Raw genomic sequence first — 15,459 nt, 5'->3', positions numbered from 1 at the left:
AAATTCTCAAGGGGTCACCTTGTGTGCCCTGCCCCTCCTCCAAGGTGGGCTCAGCTAGACCTGAGCTGCACATTGCAGATGTTTGCCCCCGTGAGCTCTTTTTCACCACGGACTACAGCAGAGACAGAGGGATGATCAAAAAACACAAGAACTAAAAAAATAGGGTTTTCATGTACTCAAAAAGCTTAGAATGCTGAATTACAGTGTGTTCAGATCTTCCTCACCTGAATTTTTTTCTGTGAGCTCAAAAATAGGGTTTTCATGTACTCAAAAAGCTTAGAATGCTGAATTACAGTGTGTTCAGATCTTCCTCACCTGAATTTTTTTCTGTGAGCTCCCCAGCAGGATCAATCCATAAGACAGAGAATGTCCTTTAAGGACCATGCAGCAGTTTCTGTATGAAAAGGTAAATATAAGTTAGGCAAAGGCATTTGATCAGGGACATGAATTATAGTAGATGTACACATTCAGACTTTGTCTAATTCAACTAAAATCAGCAGATGTAGACTTAAAAATAATTTGGCCCATATTATTACAATACAGAAAAATATATGGTGTATTTATAGCCTTGGTCTCTCCAGCTGTGTTGGTTTAGGTTTTATTACATGAGTAATAACAATTTATGTGATACTCTGAATAATGTGCTATTAAAAATTCAGTACAGTATATACTGTTACCCACAGGATTTAAACTGTGGGAGCTATGTGTATTATTCTCTACTTTGCTATTTCTATAGCAGTGAAGATTACTATAAAAATGGTTAGGTTATATACACTGTGTGAATTCCTGCTCTGCTTGAATCCAGGTGAAGAGAAGAAATAGTTCAGTCCAGACTGCCTTGGGGTAAGGGTCCCAAGGATCTTAGTCTTGCAATCTAAGGTTACACTGATCACACATTCAAGCATGAACAATAATATCAATGTGCTTTTTGATGTCTTTAAAGAATGCCAATAGATTTGTGAGGCATAATCTCCCTTAACAGAATCCATTTGATGCTTCTACAGAGTATCAGCTTTATCTGTGTGTCTATTGATTTTATTCTTTACAACAGTTCATCTACTTTTCCTGGCACAGAAGTCACATTGACAGTTTTGTAGTTCCCATGATCACCCTTGGAGGACTCTTTTGAAAAACCAGTGATCAGTGGTACGTTTCTGTTGTGGTTTAACCCCAGCTGGCAACTAAGCACCACACAGCTGCTCACCCCCCCCACCGTGGGAAGGGGGAGAGAATAAAAAAAAAAAAGTAATACCTACAGATTGAGATCAAGACAGTTTAATAGGACAGAAAAGGAAGGGGAAATAGTAATAATAAAATAATATACAAAACAAGTGATGCACAATACAATTGCTTACCACCCACTAACCGGTGCCCAGCCAATCCCCGAGCCACAGTGTCACCCGGCCAGCTTCCCCAGTTTATATACTGGGCACGACGTCATATGGTATGGAATACCCCTTTGGCTCATTTGGGTCAGCTGTCCTGCCTGTGTCCCCTCCTAGCTTCTTGTGCACTCCCAGCCTCCGCTGGCAGGGCACCATGAGAAGCTGAAAAATCCTTGACTTAGTATAAACACTGCTTAGCAACAACTAAAATATCAGTGTGTTATCAGCATTATTCTCATCCTAAATCCAAAACACAGCACTATACCAGCTACTAGGAAGAAAATTAACTTTATTCCAGCTGAAACCAGGACAGTTTCCTATGTTCTGTTTTGCTGGTGTTAGGATTGGGTTCAGTAAAAAACAACCCACTGGCACTAGCACTTCAGTAGCTGAACATTTGAATCCCTTGGCAGAAACACTGCACAGCTCCAGCAATTAATTACTGTTTAACTTATCAATTTCTCTTGAAGCCTTTCCTACTGACAATTCATTTTTGGACAGTTCCTCACGCTCAGCCCACCTAACGTTTGGTTCTTTAGCAAGGCAAATAATTCTTTTAGCTTTTTAGCTGTGGAGTTAGCCACCTTGAATGTTGCTTCTACACTTTCATCCTCTATAGCTTTACTTGATCTCTTGCAGGACTCCTCTGGTGATGGAATTTGAAAAAGTTTATATTATTACTTCCACATTCTTGGCAAAATCTTAAAATCTTTTTCGTCAGCTCTGTTGTGGTTCTACATTTAGTATGACAGAGTTTATGCTTTTTCTATGCTCCTTGCGTATATACGGCTTCCATTTTGGAAGGATGTCTGCATTTTCTTCCCTCAGATGACACAGCTGTTGATATTTATGGGTGCCACTGCCAGTATCCTTACCATTATGACTCTGGGAGCTGCGCCCAGGTGAGGGAGATCAGTAGAAAACAGGGATCACAGTGTATCTTCTTTCCGTTGTTCAATCAAGTGGTCCATTGCATGTGACTAAAAGGCAGTAACACAGAGCATGGATCACATGGGTTAGTAATTAAGGTCAAAGCTTTCATGGTGTTTATCTTTACATTTTACTCGTCTTTCTTGTAATGCTATGTACATATTTGTTATATTTGGGAAATGTCTTTAGAACCTCTTTCTGAATACAATAAAAGGAGACACTTAATTCAAATTTTCTGTGCTGCCCCCTTTTTTATTTGAAAATTATTCCAAAGTGCAGCAGTGACTTTAAATTGCCAATTGTCAAAAGCTGGAAGGATTTACCAAGGGAGAAATCATCCCCTATGTACTCTCTTCTTCTATACTTTCTTACAGCATCTGCTTGAATCTGGTTATGGAGCTGAGGAGGACCTTTGGTCTAACTTAGCATCACAGTTCTTATTAATGGAGTTAAATCATATGATTTCTATAAAGTATTGAAGAAAATCTGAAGAAAGCAAATGTAAAATATACGTATTGGTGTCAGTTCTCCACCCTGTAAAGACAGAAAATTGTTATAAGGAAGGCAACATGATCTGGACAAATGAGTAGGGATTTCTGTCTCTGACATGTTATTGCCCTATTGTTAGTTGAAAAATAACGTTAATGCCTTCACGCCTGTTATGAGACTAAGCTAAGAGGTATCTGCATACTACTTTGTGAGGGAGACCTGCGTCTGCATAAGAGAAAAAACTGCTATGGACAAACAACTAAAAATTGCTTTCATAAACGTGTTTGTTTATTTCTCATTTTCCTGGAAGAGCGGAAGTGGTTTATCTCATTCCTGCTGTAATGAATGGCCTCCCTAGCATCCTTCCTCAGTTCTACTGTATACATAACTCTGAAAGACTTCTCTCACAGACATAATAAACATATACTTTAGCATGCTATGATAATTAAGGTCCTGAATAATACCTTGGTTTTGCAGTGGCGTAGGGTAAAGGTTTTCAAACTACCATACACAGGCTATTTTCAGGGGCTTCCCAGAGGCAGCTCCCAGCTGTCTGTGCAAATGTGGACCTGCACTACAGGCAGGTCCTGTAGTGCAGGACCTGTAGCACTCCTACAACAGAGCGTGCCTGCTGCTGCACAGGTGCTCACCCTGGCTCGTGCAGCACCAGTACAGATGCAGTCATCTCATAATTCATCAGCTATGTGGCTTTCCACAGGCCAGCATTTTCTGAATCAGCTAGAGGCAGAGTGGTATTTGAATGCAGAGGTAGAGAAAGGTGAGTAAAAGGACACGGAAAAGCGGTTAAGGATTAAAATTGGATGGTGGGGATGAACTGAGTGGTTAAGGGATGAAACTGGTGGTGGTAAGGCAACTACAGCTGCAGGAAACATGCATCAGGTCTTAGCTTGAGGCAAGAAAGAGCACTGATGGGATAACGGAAGTGGCCCATTTGCCCAATACTGTAAAGCTCTGTCCTATTCACAGCAGACAACAGTACTGACAGACATAAACATATTTACCACCAAGGTGAAAAAGGTTTAGGACAGATACAAACCAAGGTGCTGAGCATCTACAACACATGCCAAAATAATCTACTAGAACTGGGCTAAGGTTTTGATGTCGAGTCAAATGACAGAAAATACTTGTAAATCAACCAGACGGCATGTTAGTCAAGTCAGTATCACATCTGATAAAATCATTCAAGATGCTTAAGTGATTAAAAGTGTAATATTTTTCTCTAGGAGGCCCAATTCTTTGAGATATTTAGCAACTTCATGTCTTAAGACCATGGAAAATCATATTATAATGCTTCATATTGTAGCACCTATACACTTTTAAGCTAAACATATTGGAGACATATAGTCACTCAGTGCCTCACTTGCCTATACTGCATTATAGGGAGCCACTGGACCAAAGCAGATTTCATTAAATGTTCCTCATTTATTCTGCCTCATTGCTCTTTTGTAAACAGGGCAGGTCACTAGAGAGCAAGGCATTTAGTCCAAAAAGGGTATTGTGAGTGAATATACAAGTTTAACATACTACACCAAGGTAAGATTCCTCATTAGCCACTGAAATCCCTCAGAAGTGACAAGATGGGAGCTTTTGTTTACAGGGTAAAGCACAGCATTCTCACAAGTATTCACTCTCTTTTACAACCTCCCCTTGAAAAGTTTTTGGACAGCCAACAGTAGCATGGTTTAAATCCCAATCTAGGTCAGAGAGAAATTTTCAACCATATTTTGGTTCCTTACTTTGTGGTTTCTCTTTTTGCCTTTCTTTTTGATCAGGGTGACAGGAACAACGTTTTATTCATTTTTACCAGAAACAAACAAAAAAAAGGAACATAGCAGGAAAGGTAATGATTAATCCATTCTGCAAGAAAAAAGAAGAGTTCTGATTGTGAACTTACTGGTATTATCTAACCAGTATAAATAGAAGTGTACTCAGAGAAGGCACAGGATGGAAAACTCATGATGAATTGTTAGGGCATGTTGAGTTGGTTCTGTCAATGCCTGCGGTCAGATGATTTCACTGGCTGTACAAGATGAAATCTCATATTTCAATGTATAAGTAAAAGTGTCAAAGTTCAGCTGAAGCAGGGACGAATACAGAACAAATTTTGTGTGTATTCGTAACTAGGGCACCAGAGCAATAAAGGAAGCCAAAATGAGCCGGAAAAGCAAAAGGAATTTAAAGGAGAAATTTGCCTTGAAGAACAGCTTGGTTAAAGAAGCCCTCTCAGAATTCCTGGGAACTTTTATATTGATAGTAAGTGTCAGCTGCTTTCCTTTCTTCCTACTAATCTAATGTTGGACAGTGCTTGTAAGGGGACATGTATGCTTTTTCTTGTACTGTACCAGCAGCGTGGTTACTGCCTGACAAACATTGTACAGCCTTGAATGAATTGCTTCTATTTATGGTAAGTTCGTAATTCCTTTCTTCACTTGATGTAATTATCACTGGCTATTAAAAACAGATAGCTTTATGTATTACAATCATCTGATAAGCATTTGATTTCATATAGGGACAGAATTTCAGTGAACTACCACATTCTGAAAAGTCCAGATATGCACAATGAACATTAGTAATACTCTTGCTTTTGTTTTTAAAAACTCAGCAGTTTATTCTACTTTCACTTCTATGCACAACTTCCATTTGCTTTAACAAGCATACTGTATTGCACATTAAGAGAATTTTAGCTGAGTTATTTTCCTGTGCAATATAGAAATTTAGCTGTGTGTTTTGTAGTGAATTTATTGGGAGTTGCATTGCCGAACCTTCAGAGATTTTGTAAGTTAACTATTTTTTGTTTTGTTTTTAACTGTACTACATAAATTATACAGTTGCTTGGTCCTGTAGTACTGCTACAATTCAGGTAAATACCAAAACTCCCCATTTTCATATCCCCAGATTTTTTTTGCCTAATTTCTTGCTCAATTTTTTCTGTGCATTTTGCACTGGGACACAGAGCTCTACCCTGTAATTTACCAGAGTAGAGAGCAGGCTCAGTAGCAGAGCTGGAAGTCAAGCAGCTAGAGTATTTATGCCAAACTCTTTCTTCCTCCTTTTAGTCTGAACAAGACAGTCTTGCTTATTGCTAAATATTTCATCATAGTGAAAGGACAGAAAAAAAAAGAAGCAGGCATAGTACTGACATAGTATATTTTATAACTGTAACTATATGAGCTAAATTTCAAGTAAGTCATCTAAAAAATTCCAGTAGCTGATAAAATACATGAAAATAATGGTCTTTACTACACTTCAGCCAACTGAAGTGCACAGGCACTAAAGTAACATTATTCTCAAATTTAATACCATCCATAAGACATTATTACAGTAAGGAGCACATTTAGAAGCAAGGAGCACAAAGCACTTTACAAACATTAATGAATTAAGTGTCACAACACCCTGGTAAGGAAGGGAAATGTCGTTATCTTCATTTTATATATTTGCAAACCTGATTACAGCAGACTGCACAGGAAGCCTGTGGCAGAACTCTGAATATAACCCAGATCACCTGACTTCCAGTACTCAGTCCTTGCCACAAGATCATCCTTCTCTTTCCATTAACACAATTAAGCAAGCAAAGAAAATGTATTAAAGTGCAAATTAGGCTGCAAATGCTATTATTTAATGTCCTGCTGCACAAGACTAGAAGGAAATGCAAACCCAGAGCCCATTTTCTAGTATATTCACCATACAAATATAGTAGAAAATGAAGCTACAAAATTGTTGTTGATAATCTGACTGAGTTTCTCAATTCTATCTTACCCTTTCTAGTTTCAACTTTGGCTTAAAGCAGAGAAGAGCCTCACATGGATTAAACTGCAGCTTTCTCAGTGCTTGGATACCTCGATTTATGTTTAGACTGCACAAGTTAGCAGCAATACAAAGCATTTATTGTGAAGAAACTGACTTTTCTGCTGTTATTTATTGCTATTGCTTTTAGGCTGTGTCAGCTAGTAAGTAGTTTCTCTTTAAGAACAGATAAATATTAAACCATTAACTTAAATTGGAGCTAATGAAAGGGGCACCCTGGCAAGTCAGAGGGCAGAAATCCTTGAAAAACAGACACCATGTACGCAAAAGAAGTGATAGCTTTCTTCCACCATCCTATTACCATGTCTTAATCCTGTTACAAAGCGAAAGTGAGATGAGAGTTCACGGCCTACAGCACAGTTGATTCAGATCTTTGCTGAAAGCCATTTCATGTCACTGTGATGGGTTTTACAGCCTGTGGGGAGCACCTGCACCAGGGAGCAAGGCAGGGACAAACGTTTCTGTCACCCACAGGCTCTGTCTGGAAGTCAATGCTAACTGATCATACCTAAATCTGCGACCAGCCTAGCACCTCTGGAGGTTAGCCAGGTGAAATTCTGTCCCTCCAAATCACCTATATCTATTTTTTCTGGAGAACAACATCACAGACCACATACTATTAAGAGCTTAAACTACCATCTTTGGTAACTCTCAAGCCTTGCAACATTGTTTTCCAAACTGGAAAATGTACAAACTAAGATTAATTTCAGGACATCTAAAAAATGAAATCACTCATCAGGCAAAAACCAAGCCTTCCCCTGGGGGTGAAATGGGCTCTGCCTGCAATGTTGAATAGATTTGAGACAACAAGCCTTGAGAAAGTCACTGGGTATACAGTTTGGATAACATCTCTTGGTCATCCCTACTTAATATGCTATGGTTTGCCTTGCAGCATGGTCTCAGAGCATGTAAACTGAATTCTTTTCAGATGAAACTAAAGTGGAAAGTGAGCTCCAGAATCACAGCAGATGTGCTGACCGTTAATGGATGCTTAGTCCAGTGGATCAGACTGAAGATACTCCTAAGTAATCCCTCCTGAGATATCCATAGTCAGATTCTCTGAACCAGCTGCTTGCACTGCATGACTTGATAATAGAGACATAGCCTGTGTGAGCCCCTCTCTCTGCTTATCAAGGCACCCGATTTCAACCTCTGAGGGTTCAGTGAGAAACACTAAACTGTAGGAATCTGGAAGTGCCCTGCTGTATAGGCGGATCCAATGGTATACAGAGCAGCTGCCATTATTGCCTGTCTGAGTAATCCTGCTGGTGATTAGGCTATTTTACTCTTAGACCTATTCTGCTGGGGGAACAAGTATTTCTTTCAGTGTCAAGCCTTGAATTATTCCCCAAGGCATAGCACAGCTTCTCTAATTACACTCTGGAACAAGAATTGGGGCAGAAAACCCAAAATGTACAGTCCATAACCAAATGTAAATTGCATGTGGTTTTGGTTACGCTGAGTTTTTGGTTACTGTCTTGAACTATATAGTATTCACTTTATAAGGTTCCATCAAGCTGAGAAAATGTTGCACTTCACCTCTTACATGATTTCTATAAAACAACTGGAGTGATACAGTTTTAACGTACCTAAGTTACATTTGCAGTACAGGCAATGAGGAGCACACATTATGCTGGGTATTTGTATTTGCAGGTTATTTGTAAACTCCTGCCCATTTCTTGCATTTACCTTGGTGCTGTCACGTGGTAAACCCCCAACCTGCAAAGTTTAATTGTGCCATTCATAATTTAGAATAAATATCCACAAAACCCACAATCTACCCATGAAGTTTTCAATGAACATTTGAAAAGGATACAACTGTTTTCCAGGAAATGGATACTGAGTAATGTGGGTTTTACACAGTGTGTTCGGAACCAACTTGGGGGACTTGTCCCTCCAGCCTATACCTATGCAACAGGTCCCTGAGGTGGGAGAACACCCGCCCATTTGTACCATGGTGGCTGAGAGGCCAGTGCGCACACACATTTCCCAGCCTCTTACACAGACTCAGCCTTCTGTAGCTGGGGGTGCCCCTGAGGCCTCCCTTGAGAAAGAGGTCTCTGGAGAGCTTTTTGTTCTCCACATGTCTCCTGGTTCAGTACATTTCCTCTTGGGGCTTCTGTGGGTTACTCTGGGGGACAACATCTGGGTTCCAGCACAAAAGAGTCAAGAAGCCATGCCGCATCAGATAGATGGTTTATGTGACTTTTCAGTGAATCTGTCTGGAACTCACCTATCCAACAGCCTCTCTGCATTTAATCATGCTTCTCTCCATATTTCCCCTTTGGAACTTGGCTGCATTGCTCTCAAACAAAATGGGATTTACTCTGGCTTACGCCATTAAGTATATCTGAATTGGAACAGTTCCAAAAAGAGATGCCAAATGGGCCATGTGGCTTCCTTTACTGGCTACTGCTCACCTAACACAGTTGGTATTTCATTTTCACTCTCAAGAGCATCTTACTAAACACAGTTTCCCAGAAAGGAGCTGCACAGGAGCCAGTATCTTCTGAGTCCAGAGCAGTGTACACTTCCTTGCTGAAACAGAACACAGGCTTCCATTTAGCATATAAAGACAAGTGGGTAGTATATATATTCCTATCCCAAAGCTTAGTCTCCAACTGGAGGTGGGGAGCCTCTTGCTAAACTCCCACTGAAGCAAATGTTTGTGTGTGCGTAGAGGATGCAGTGCATGAGCATGAATTGAATGCATGACACCCCATGCTGCAAATAGTCCAACTAATGAGAAGGAAGGCTATTTATCTTTTGCTTATCAAAATCTTTTTGTCTTGTTTTCATATTCAGACCACTTCATTACGTAAGTTATCACTCCTGCTTTGTTGCGGAGTTTAGTCTTGCCTGAAAAATCTTCAAGTATGACATTCCATGGATTTGCTCAGTCCAGAAGTTTAAAATTTAAACAACTTTTCCGTATCTTTCTTTTTGTGGCCCTACATTCCAGGGCATGTTAATTACAATAGTGTACAGTAATATATATCCGGTATTCCAAACACGCATTAGAATCCTCATTACATGATGTTATTACATGAAAGCAAACGTAGCTTTTGATCATTTACTCCTTAAATAAGTGTTTAATGTTTAATACAAAATTACTACTTAGAAATTTTAAACAAAGATAAATTCCATGTTCTAAATTTTTGTGAAAGGGAGACTCTTTCTTTGTATAGGATGAAATTGCTTACAGTGAGTTTTGTTTAAGGTAGAAAATTAAATAGCAGTAGCTTCTAACAGCTACCTTGTTTGCCATCAGCAATGAATTTCCTGGAGTACAGAATCTTGTATAATTAGCTCTTAGACAGTGAACTTCAGTTTGTCAAAGCTAGATAAAAAAAGGTTATTAAAACTTATTTATGATTGTTATTTTGATATGTCACTCAACAGCTTTTTAAATATTATATAATGCTACAAATACCACGGGCCTTAGCAATGTTTGCATTCTGAAAAGTGGCTCTTATGTCACAGAGATCCATACATTAGGGTCTATAGCAGTAATACTATAGTACAACCAATAAATAATAGAAGTCACTCATGAATCTAATATCAGAGAATTTAATCTTGCACTTCCAGACCAAAACCGCTCATTTTATGGGAATAAGACACTTCCTTTCCCTGTCATCGCCAACTCAGAGTCCTTTCTGTTTCTGCAATTGTACCACTTGCATATATTTTGACGGCATGAAATTTTGCTAATGATTCTGCTGAAGATGTGCAAACTCTTCCTCTTTCTTGCAACTGTATTAAATCAGCATTGCAAACAGAAGTCAAAGTGGTAATGAAGACCCTTGGTTGTGCTGAGGGTTAAGGAGGTGTTCTTGCACACTGGTATTATTTCTATAATTTTACTATTACCAAAATCAATTAACTTTTTTTTTTTCTAGACAACACTGCTGTTTCCCTGAAGTCATTCTTAAATTCAGCTGAATAGTTGCACTGTGAAACAACTGAAAGGAAGGTTATCTAATTTTTCTTTTACCCTGAAGTGTTTATTACAGCAAATAATTCTGAATAGTAACAGGAAATCTTTTGTTTTCAATACAAACTTAAGTTTTCCAGTATGTGACATTTTAAACTTTCAGGTGACTCAGATGTTCTGTGTTGCATGAAAGTTTTAAAAGAGAATTATCCTCATCTCTGCAACATCAGCCTCAACACATAACTCAGCTGTCATTGTTTAACCAAGAGGTTCCAGTAAGTTGAACTTAATTTTCCAAGACCTTTTTCTGTAGATACGCTTTTTTCCAGAAAGTTTGCATCTATAGGACTGAAGTGTAGGCACTGTCCCTGAGCCTCACAGAAGACTTGCATCCTTCCAACATTCAGCTGTGAGTGCAAAACTTGAATTTACGTTTTACAGACACAAATTTACAGGCTGTTTTTTCAAAAATTTTGCCAAATAAAAAAAAGGTAATAAAAGTAATAACTTTTTAAAACTGTCATAAACAGTTGGAGAACAGAATAAAAGACAATAAATGCAGTTCATGCCATACAGTGAGTTTATATCTTTGTGATCTCAACACTTCAATAAACCATTCTGGCTAAAAGTGAATTCTAGTGAGCTCTCCAATCCATGGTCTGGTTTAAAGGCAAACTTGACTCAGTTCTTCTAACCCATTCCTCAAAGGTTTCTTTACTATTAAAAGCATTCAGCTTTTTTTTTTTTCAACAGAAAACAGCTTAGGAAGATAACATACTGAGGCTTTAATTATTCATAACCATGCACCTCCAACCATGAGGGCACAGCAAAGATCCAGCCACCCTGTTCCTGCACCCAAAGGAAAGCGCAAAAGAAAAGATACATGTACCCTTGTACTCCTAAGAGGACAGAAAACCTCCTTTCTCAGAAACTGCAATGCCTGCTCCTGCACTCTCTCTGAATGGTACAATTCCCCGCGCACCATTACAGAGACTAAACACATTTTAAGGGTTTAGAAAGATGTTAATCTTTTCAGTTGGTGTAGGAAGCAAAGCAGAGAAGCACATCTTAGATCAAGAATAAATGAGTAACCTGGGAGGGAAGCAGCATCTGAACAGGCTCTTTTTCTCCTCAAGAAGCTACTAGGTAAGATTTTCTTCCCTTGCCTAGCCTTTTCTTCCTAGCCCCTTTGCAAGAGGCCCTGTTTCACTCCTGGAAGTTTGTATCTGAATATGAAATGTTTCATTTCCTTTCTCTCCTGAATTTCTAAAACTTAGTAACAAAGTAAAAATAATCTTCACTGAATAAACTGACTCAAGCCAGTTGCCCTATATAATTCAGGAAAGAAAAGCATTTTAGCATTTCAGGATGAAGAGTGCAATATTAATCATAATAAAGTATGAGAGAATGCAGACCTTTGCATTCTCTCTAGGTGATTTCAAGCTTTTATTTGTCTCCTATTGCATGTGCAAAAGCAATAATAAAAATTTAAAAGCATCAGTTTATATAACACAGCATAGTCTGTCCCTCAATATTTTCACTGTATTTTTTCCCACAGAGCAATTTGAAACAGATCTTTATATGTTTTAAAGGCTTTATATACACAATTCATCCAAAGCCTTATTAAATTTACAGTCATGTCTCCAAGTAGTAATGCTTTCTGTCATTAAAAAATGGTTTCAAAATGGCAATCATTTTAAGGCTTATGTCTATACTATTTAATTAACTAAATTATAAGGGTTTTTTTTCAAAAGGTTTTTTTTCTTATTTTATTAGATAGCAAGTCTGAAAAAAATAAAGGGAAATCCATTTGAACCCAAGAGGATATTGGTTGTGTCCCAGGAGATCATCAGGAGAATGGATATAGCGTTTTTATTACTCCAAGTTTGATTAAATCATAATGTAAAGAAATCCTCCCCACCCCCACCAAAATATTTAATTAATGATAAAATAAGAGCCATGTGCTTTTAAAGTAATTAAAAATTATTTGACTGGTAAGCTGTATTTTTATCTCACCTTAAAAATTTTAAGTACTATATGATTTAACAAAAGATAGCAAATATTAAACATGAAATTAGATGAAGGTTGCTCTTTCCTGGAAGAACAGGAGTTTCCTGCAACTCGAATTCTTGCAGAACTAATGCCCTGAATTTTAGTAGATCTAATGTGTCTCTATTTTTGTTGCTGTTAGCATTACTGTCCCTACTGAAAGAATGCTTAGGAGCCCAGTCTGAATTAAGTCCCTACATAATACATAAACATAGCAAAAATGTGGCTCTGTATGGAAAGTTTCTAATCCGTTACAAAACACCTTATTATGAAATGCAATAGATAAATTTGTAAGCAGACTTGCTTTGTAAATAAAGAGGTTGGAAATGAAAGTGAGTTCTAAAATATGCTCCAAATTAAAGACCTTTAGAAGGATACCAACAATTTAGTAATTGGCCTCTTATCTGAAAAGTTTATTTTACTGCTTTTATAAGCAACACACAAACTAACCGTATATGGAAATATTAATGGGGAGCAGGGGGAACTGTACAAGACTACAGTAAACCACAAACAATCCTCTTAACGTTTTCATGAGCAATTTTGGTCAAAGAGATCCCTACCTGCAGTGAAGGGCAAATGCAAAGGACTCTCTGACTCTTCCCACCCGTATCCCTGCTTTTAAGGACCTAAATATGCGGTGCTAAGTCTGACTGCTTGGAGAAGTCATGGAGGTTTCCCTAAGAAGTGAAATACCAGGGCTTGCTCACATGTCCTCGAGTGTCCCAGCAATATTGCTCTGCTTCCGCAGACTCGGAACAGGTAACTTTAGGATAGGAGAAGGACACTCACCGCAAGCACACAGCTTGAGCCTAACGCACCGCACTGCCCCTGAGAGCCTGTCTGCTTCACAGCACTGCACAGGAACATAGGCAGGTGCAGCAGAATCCAGAGCAGTACTGCAGGTCCGTCCGGTCTGAAAAAGGGGAGCAGACAAGTCATGGGCTAGCAGGAAATGCCTGTCTGGGGAACAGTAGGAGAACATAGGTGGGAGTGTGGCATGGGAAAGGGGCAGGGTTGCTGCCTTACCTGAACAAAGGCATCCTTACAGGAAATTGTGAATTGGTGGAGGGATCCTTGGAGATTCTTCATAATTAGCTGTTGTTGTTTAAGTACGATTCTGTCCTGAAAACTGACTAAAATAGAAATTCTGAACTATTTTTCTAGCGTTTCCTGATTGAAAGTATACAACTTACAATTGAAATATGTTTTTTTTGTAACTGCTGACTCTGTATTCCTTGTAGCACACTGAATTCTTGTATTTGTGTAGAGCATCATCAGTTGTGCGGCCATCGAGGCCATACTCTGCCTGCAGGGACATCTATGGTACCCCACTGTAGGCATGTAACTCACCACAGCTTGGCAGCTGGTGATGTACAAGATATAACAAAATGCACATCATTGTCTCCGCACTGCTAAAAAGTAGGAGACTTGGCTGCTTCTTTAATGTTACAGTAAGAGTATATGGCTATGAATGTGCACTACCACTAGATCTGTTCAATAAGAAGGGGCATTTTTTATATGAGCATTCTGCTTTACGATGTCTAAAGCTTTACAGGCCATGTAGAAAAATATATTCCCTAAAATTCTGTATTCAGATCTTGCAGGAAATCCTATTTACACTGAAAAATGCTATTACAAGCATTTGCAAAAATCCTGAAAATAGCACAGATGGAGGCAAAATGATCTTTAGTCTCTCTCATGAGTGGGATAGAGAGGAAGTTCTGCAAGCTTCCAGGGAGTAACAGGACATTATGCTCACTGGAGGCCAGTTGTTTTCCTTTCCTAACATTAGCTTTGTTACCCAAGACAAAGAGAAGGATCTAATGTCTGTGAAGCAAGTTTTTTGGCAGAGAATGTGCAGACAGCTATTCCACACCCAAACAGGTTATTTATGACAGTAACCTACTTTGTGAACAAAAAGTCAGTACTGAAGCTACTCCAGTAAATTTAAGCAGATCAGGCTATAGGCAACTGCTGAGATGAAAACCTGGTAACATAAGACAAGATAAGATAAAGAGATCTGGCTATATTCTACTGTAAATTAAACTCCCATCAACTCCATGTGCTTCAATCAATGAGTTTGTGTGGGTGCAGCTGATGGCTGAGCTTGGCCTAGAAACTTAGAATATTTATTTACAACTTGAAGAACTAGCTGGTCTTAACTCAGCCAAGCAAAGATTCACAGGGTATTAAATTGCTGCTCATGTAATTACATGATTAGGTGATAGTTTCCAGTTATGTCAACCTAGCTACAGTAGGTATGAGAAAATTTATCTCCTTAAAATGACAGCAGATGGAGAAAATATTACCGTGACATGGTTCAGATTTGCAGGTTCAGTTCCCAGTTTCCCCATCCCAGAATGGGCACACACTGACTGTGCCTGCAGTAGTGTTCATTCATCGTACATGAGCAGGCAGTCATTTACCAACGTCCATGAAGTAAGCAGCTAGTGCAGCTGTGTTCAAGCTGGCTTGTATGCCTTCTTGTTTGTAGACTGAGTTTTCTGAGACTGGGTAGTACAAAACTGGAGTGTCTGGAGTTGCATATTTCCTTATGACATGCAGAGCAGAAGCTATTATGCAAGATGACTACACAGCTGTTTCTGTATGATTCTCCTCAGCTCTGGTAATCAGGGAAGGGAGGCCACAGCCTCCCTCTGTTATTTCCTTCCCTCTTCTTGTGAATTTGTAGTTGATATACACAGATGTGGTTATTGTCCCTTATCCTTTTCTATACCCATCTCCCACACTCCTGTTCTCTTTTTTCATCGTCCTTACAGAAAGGGGTAATATTTTCAAAAGAACGGTCTTTTCTTTGAATCTGGAAAACTTTGTCTATGCCATTTC

At 38.9% G+C, this 15,459-nt stretch overlaps 1 protein-coding gene across 1 annotated transcript in view; it reads left to right on the top strand.

The window, feature by feature from the left end:
- AQP9 (aquaporin 9) overlaps positions 1-15,459 on the top strand; it is a 33,191-nt gene that overhangs the window by 1,339 nt on the left and 16,393 nt on the right. Inside the window, exon 2 of the mRNA XM_050903500.1 lies at positions 4,950-5,078. Coding sequence (XP_050759457.1) covers positions 4,950-5,078 — 129 coding nt within the window. The remainder of the gene's footprint in view (positions 1-4,949; positions 5,079-15,459) is intronic.

The sequence above is a fragment of the Gymnogyps californianus genome, chromosome 11 (assembly GCF_018139145.2).
Source record: "Gymnogyps californianus isolate 813 chromosome 11, ASM1813914v2, whole genome shotgun sequence".
Classification (NCBI taxonomy): Eukaryota; Metazoa; Chordata; class Aves; order Accipitriformes; family Cathartidae; genus Gymnogyps; species Gymnogyps californianus.
This window is presented reverse-complemented; position numbering and strand designations above follow the sequence as displayed.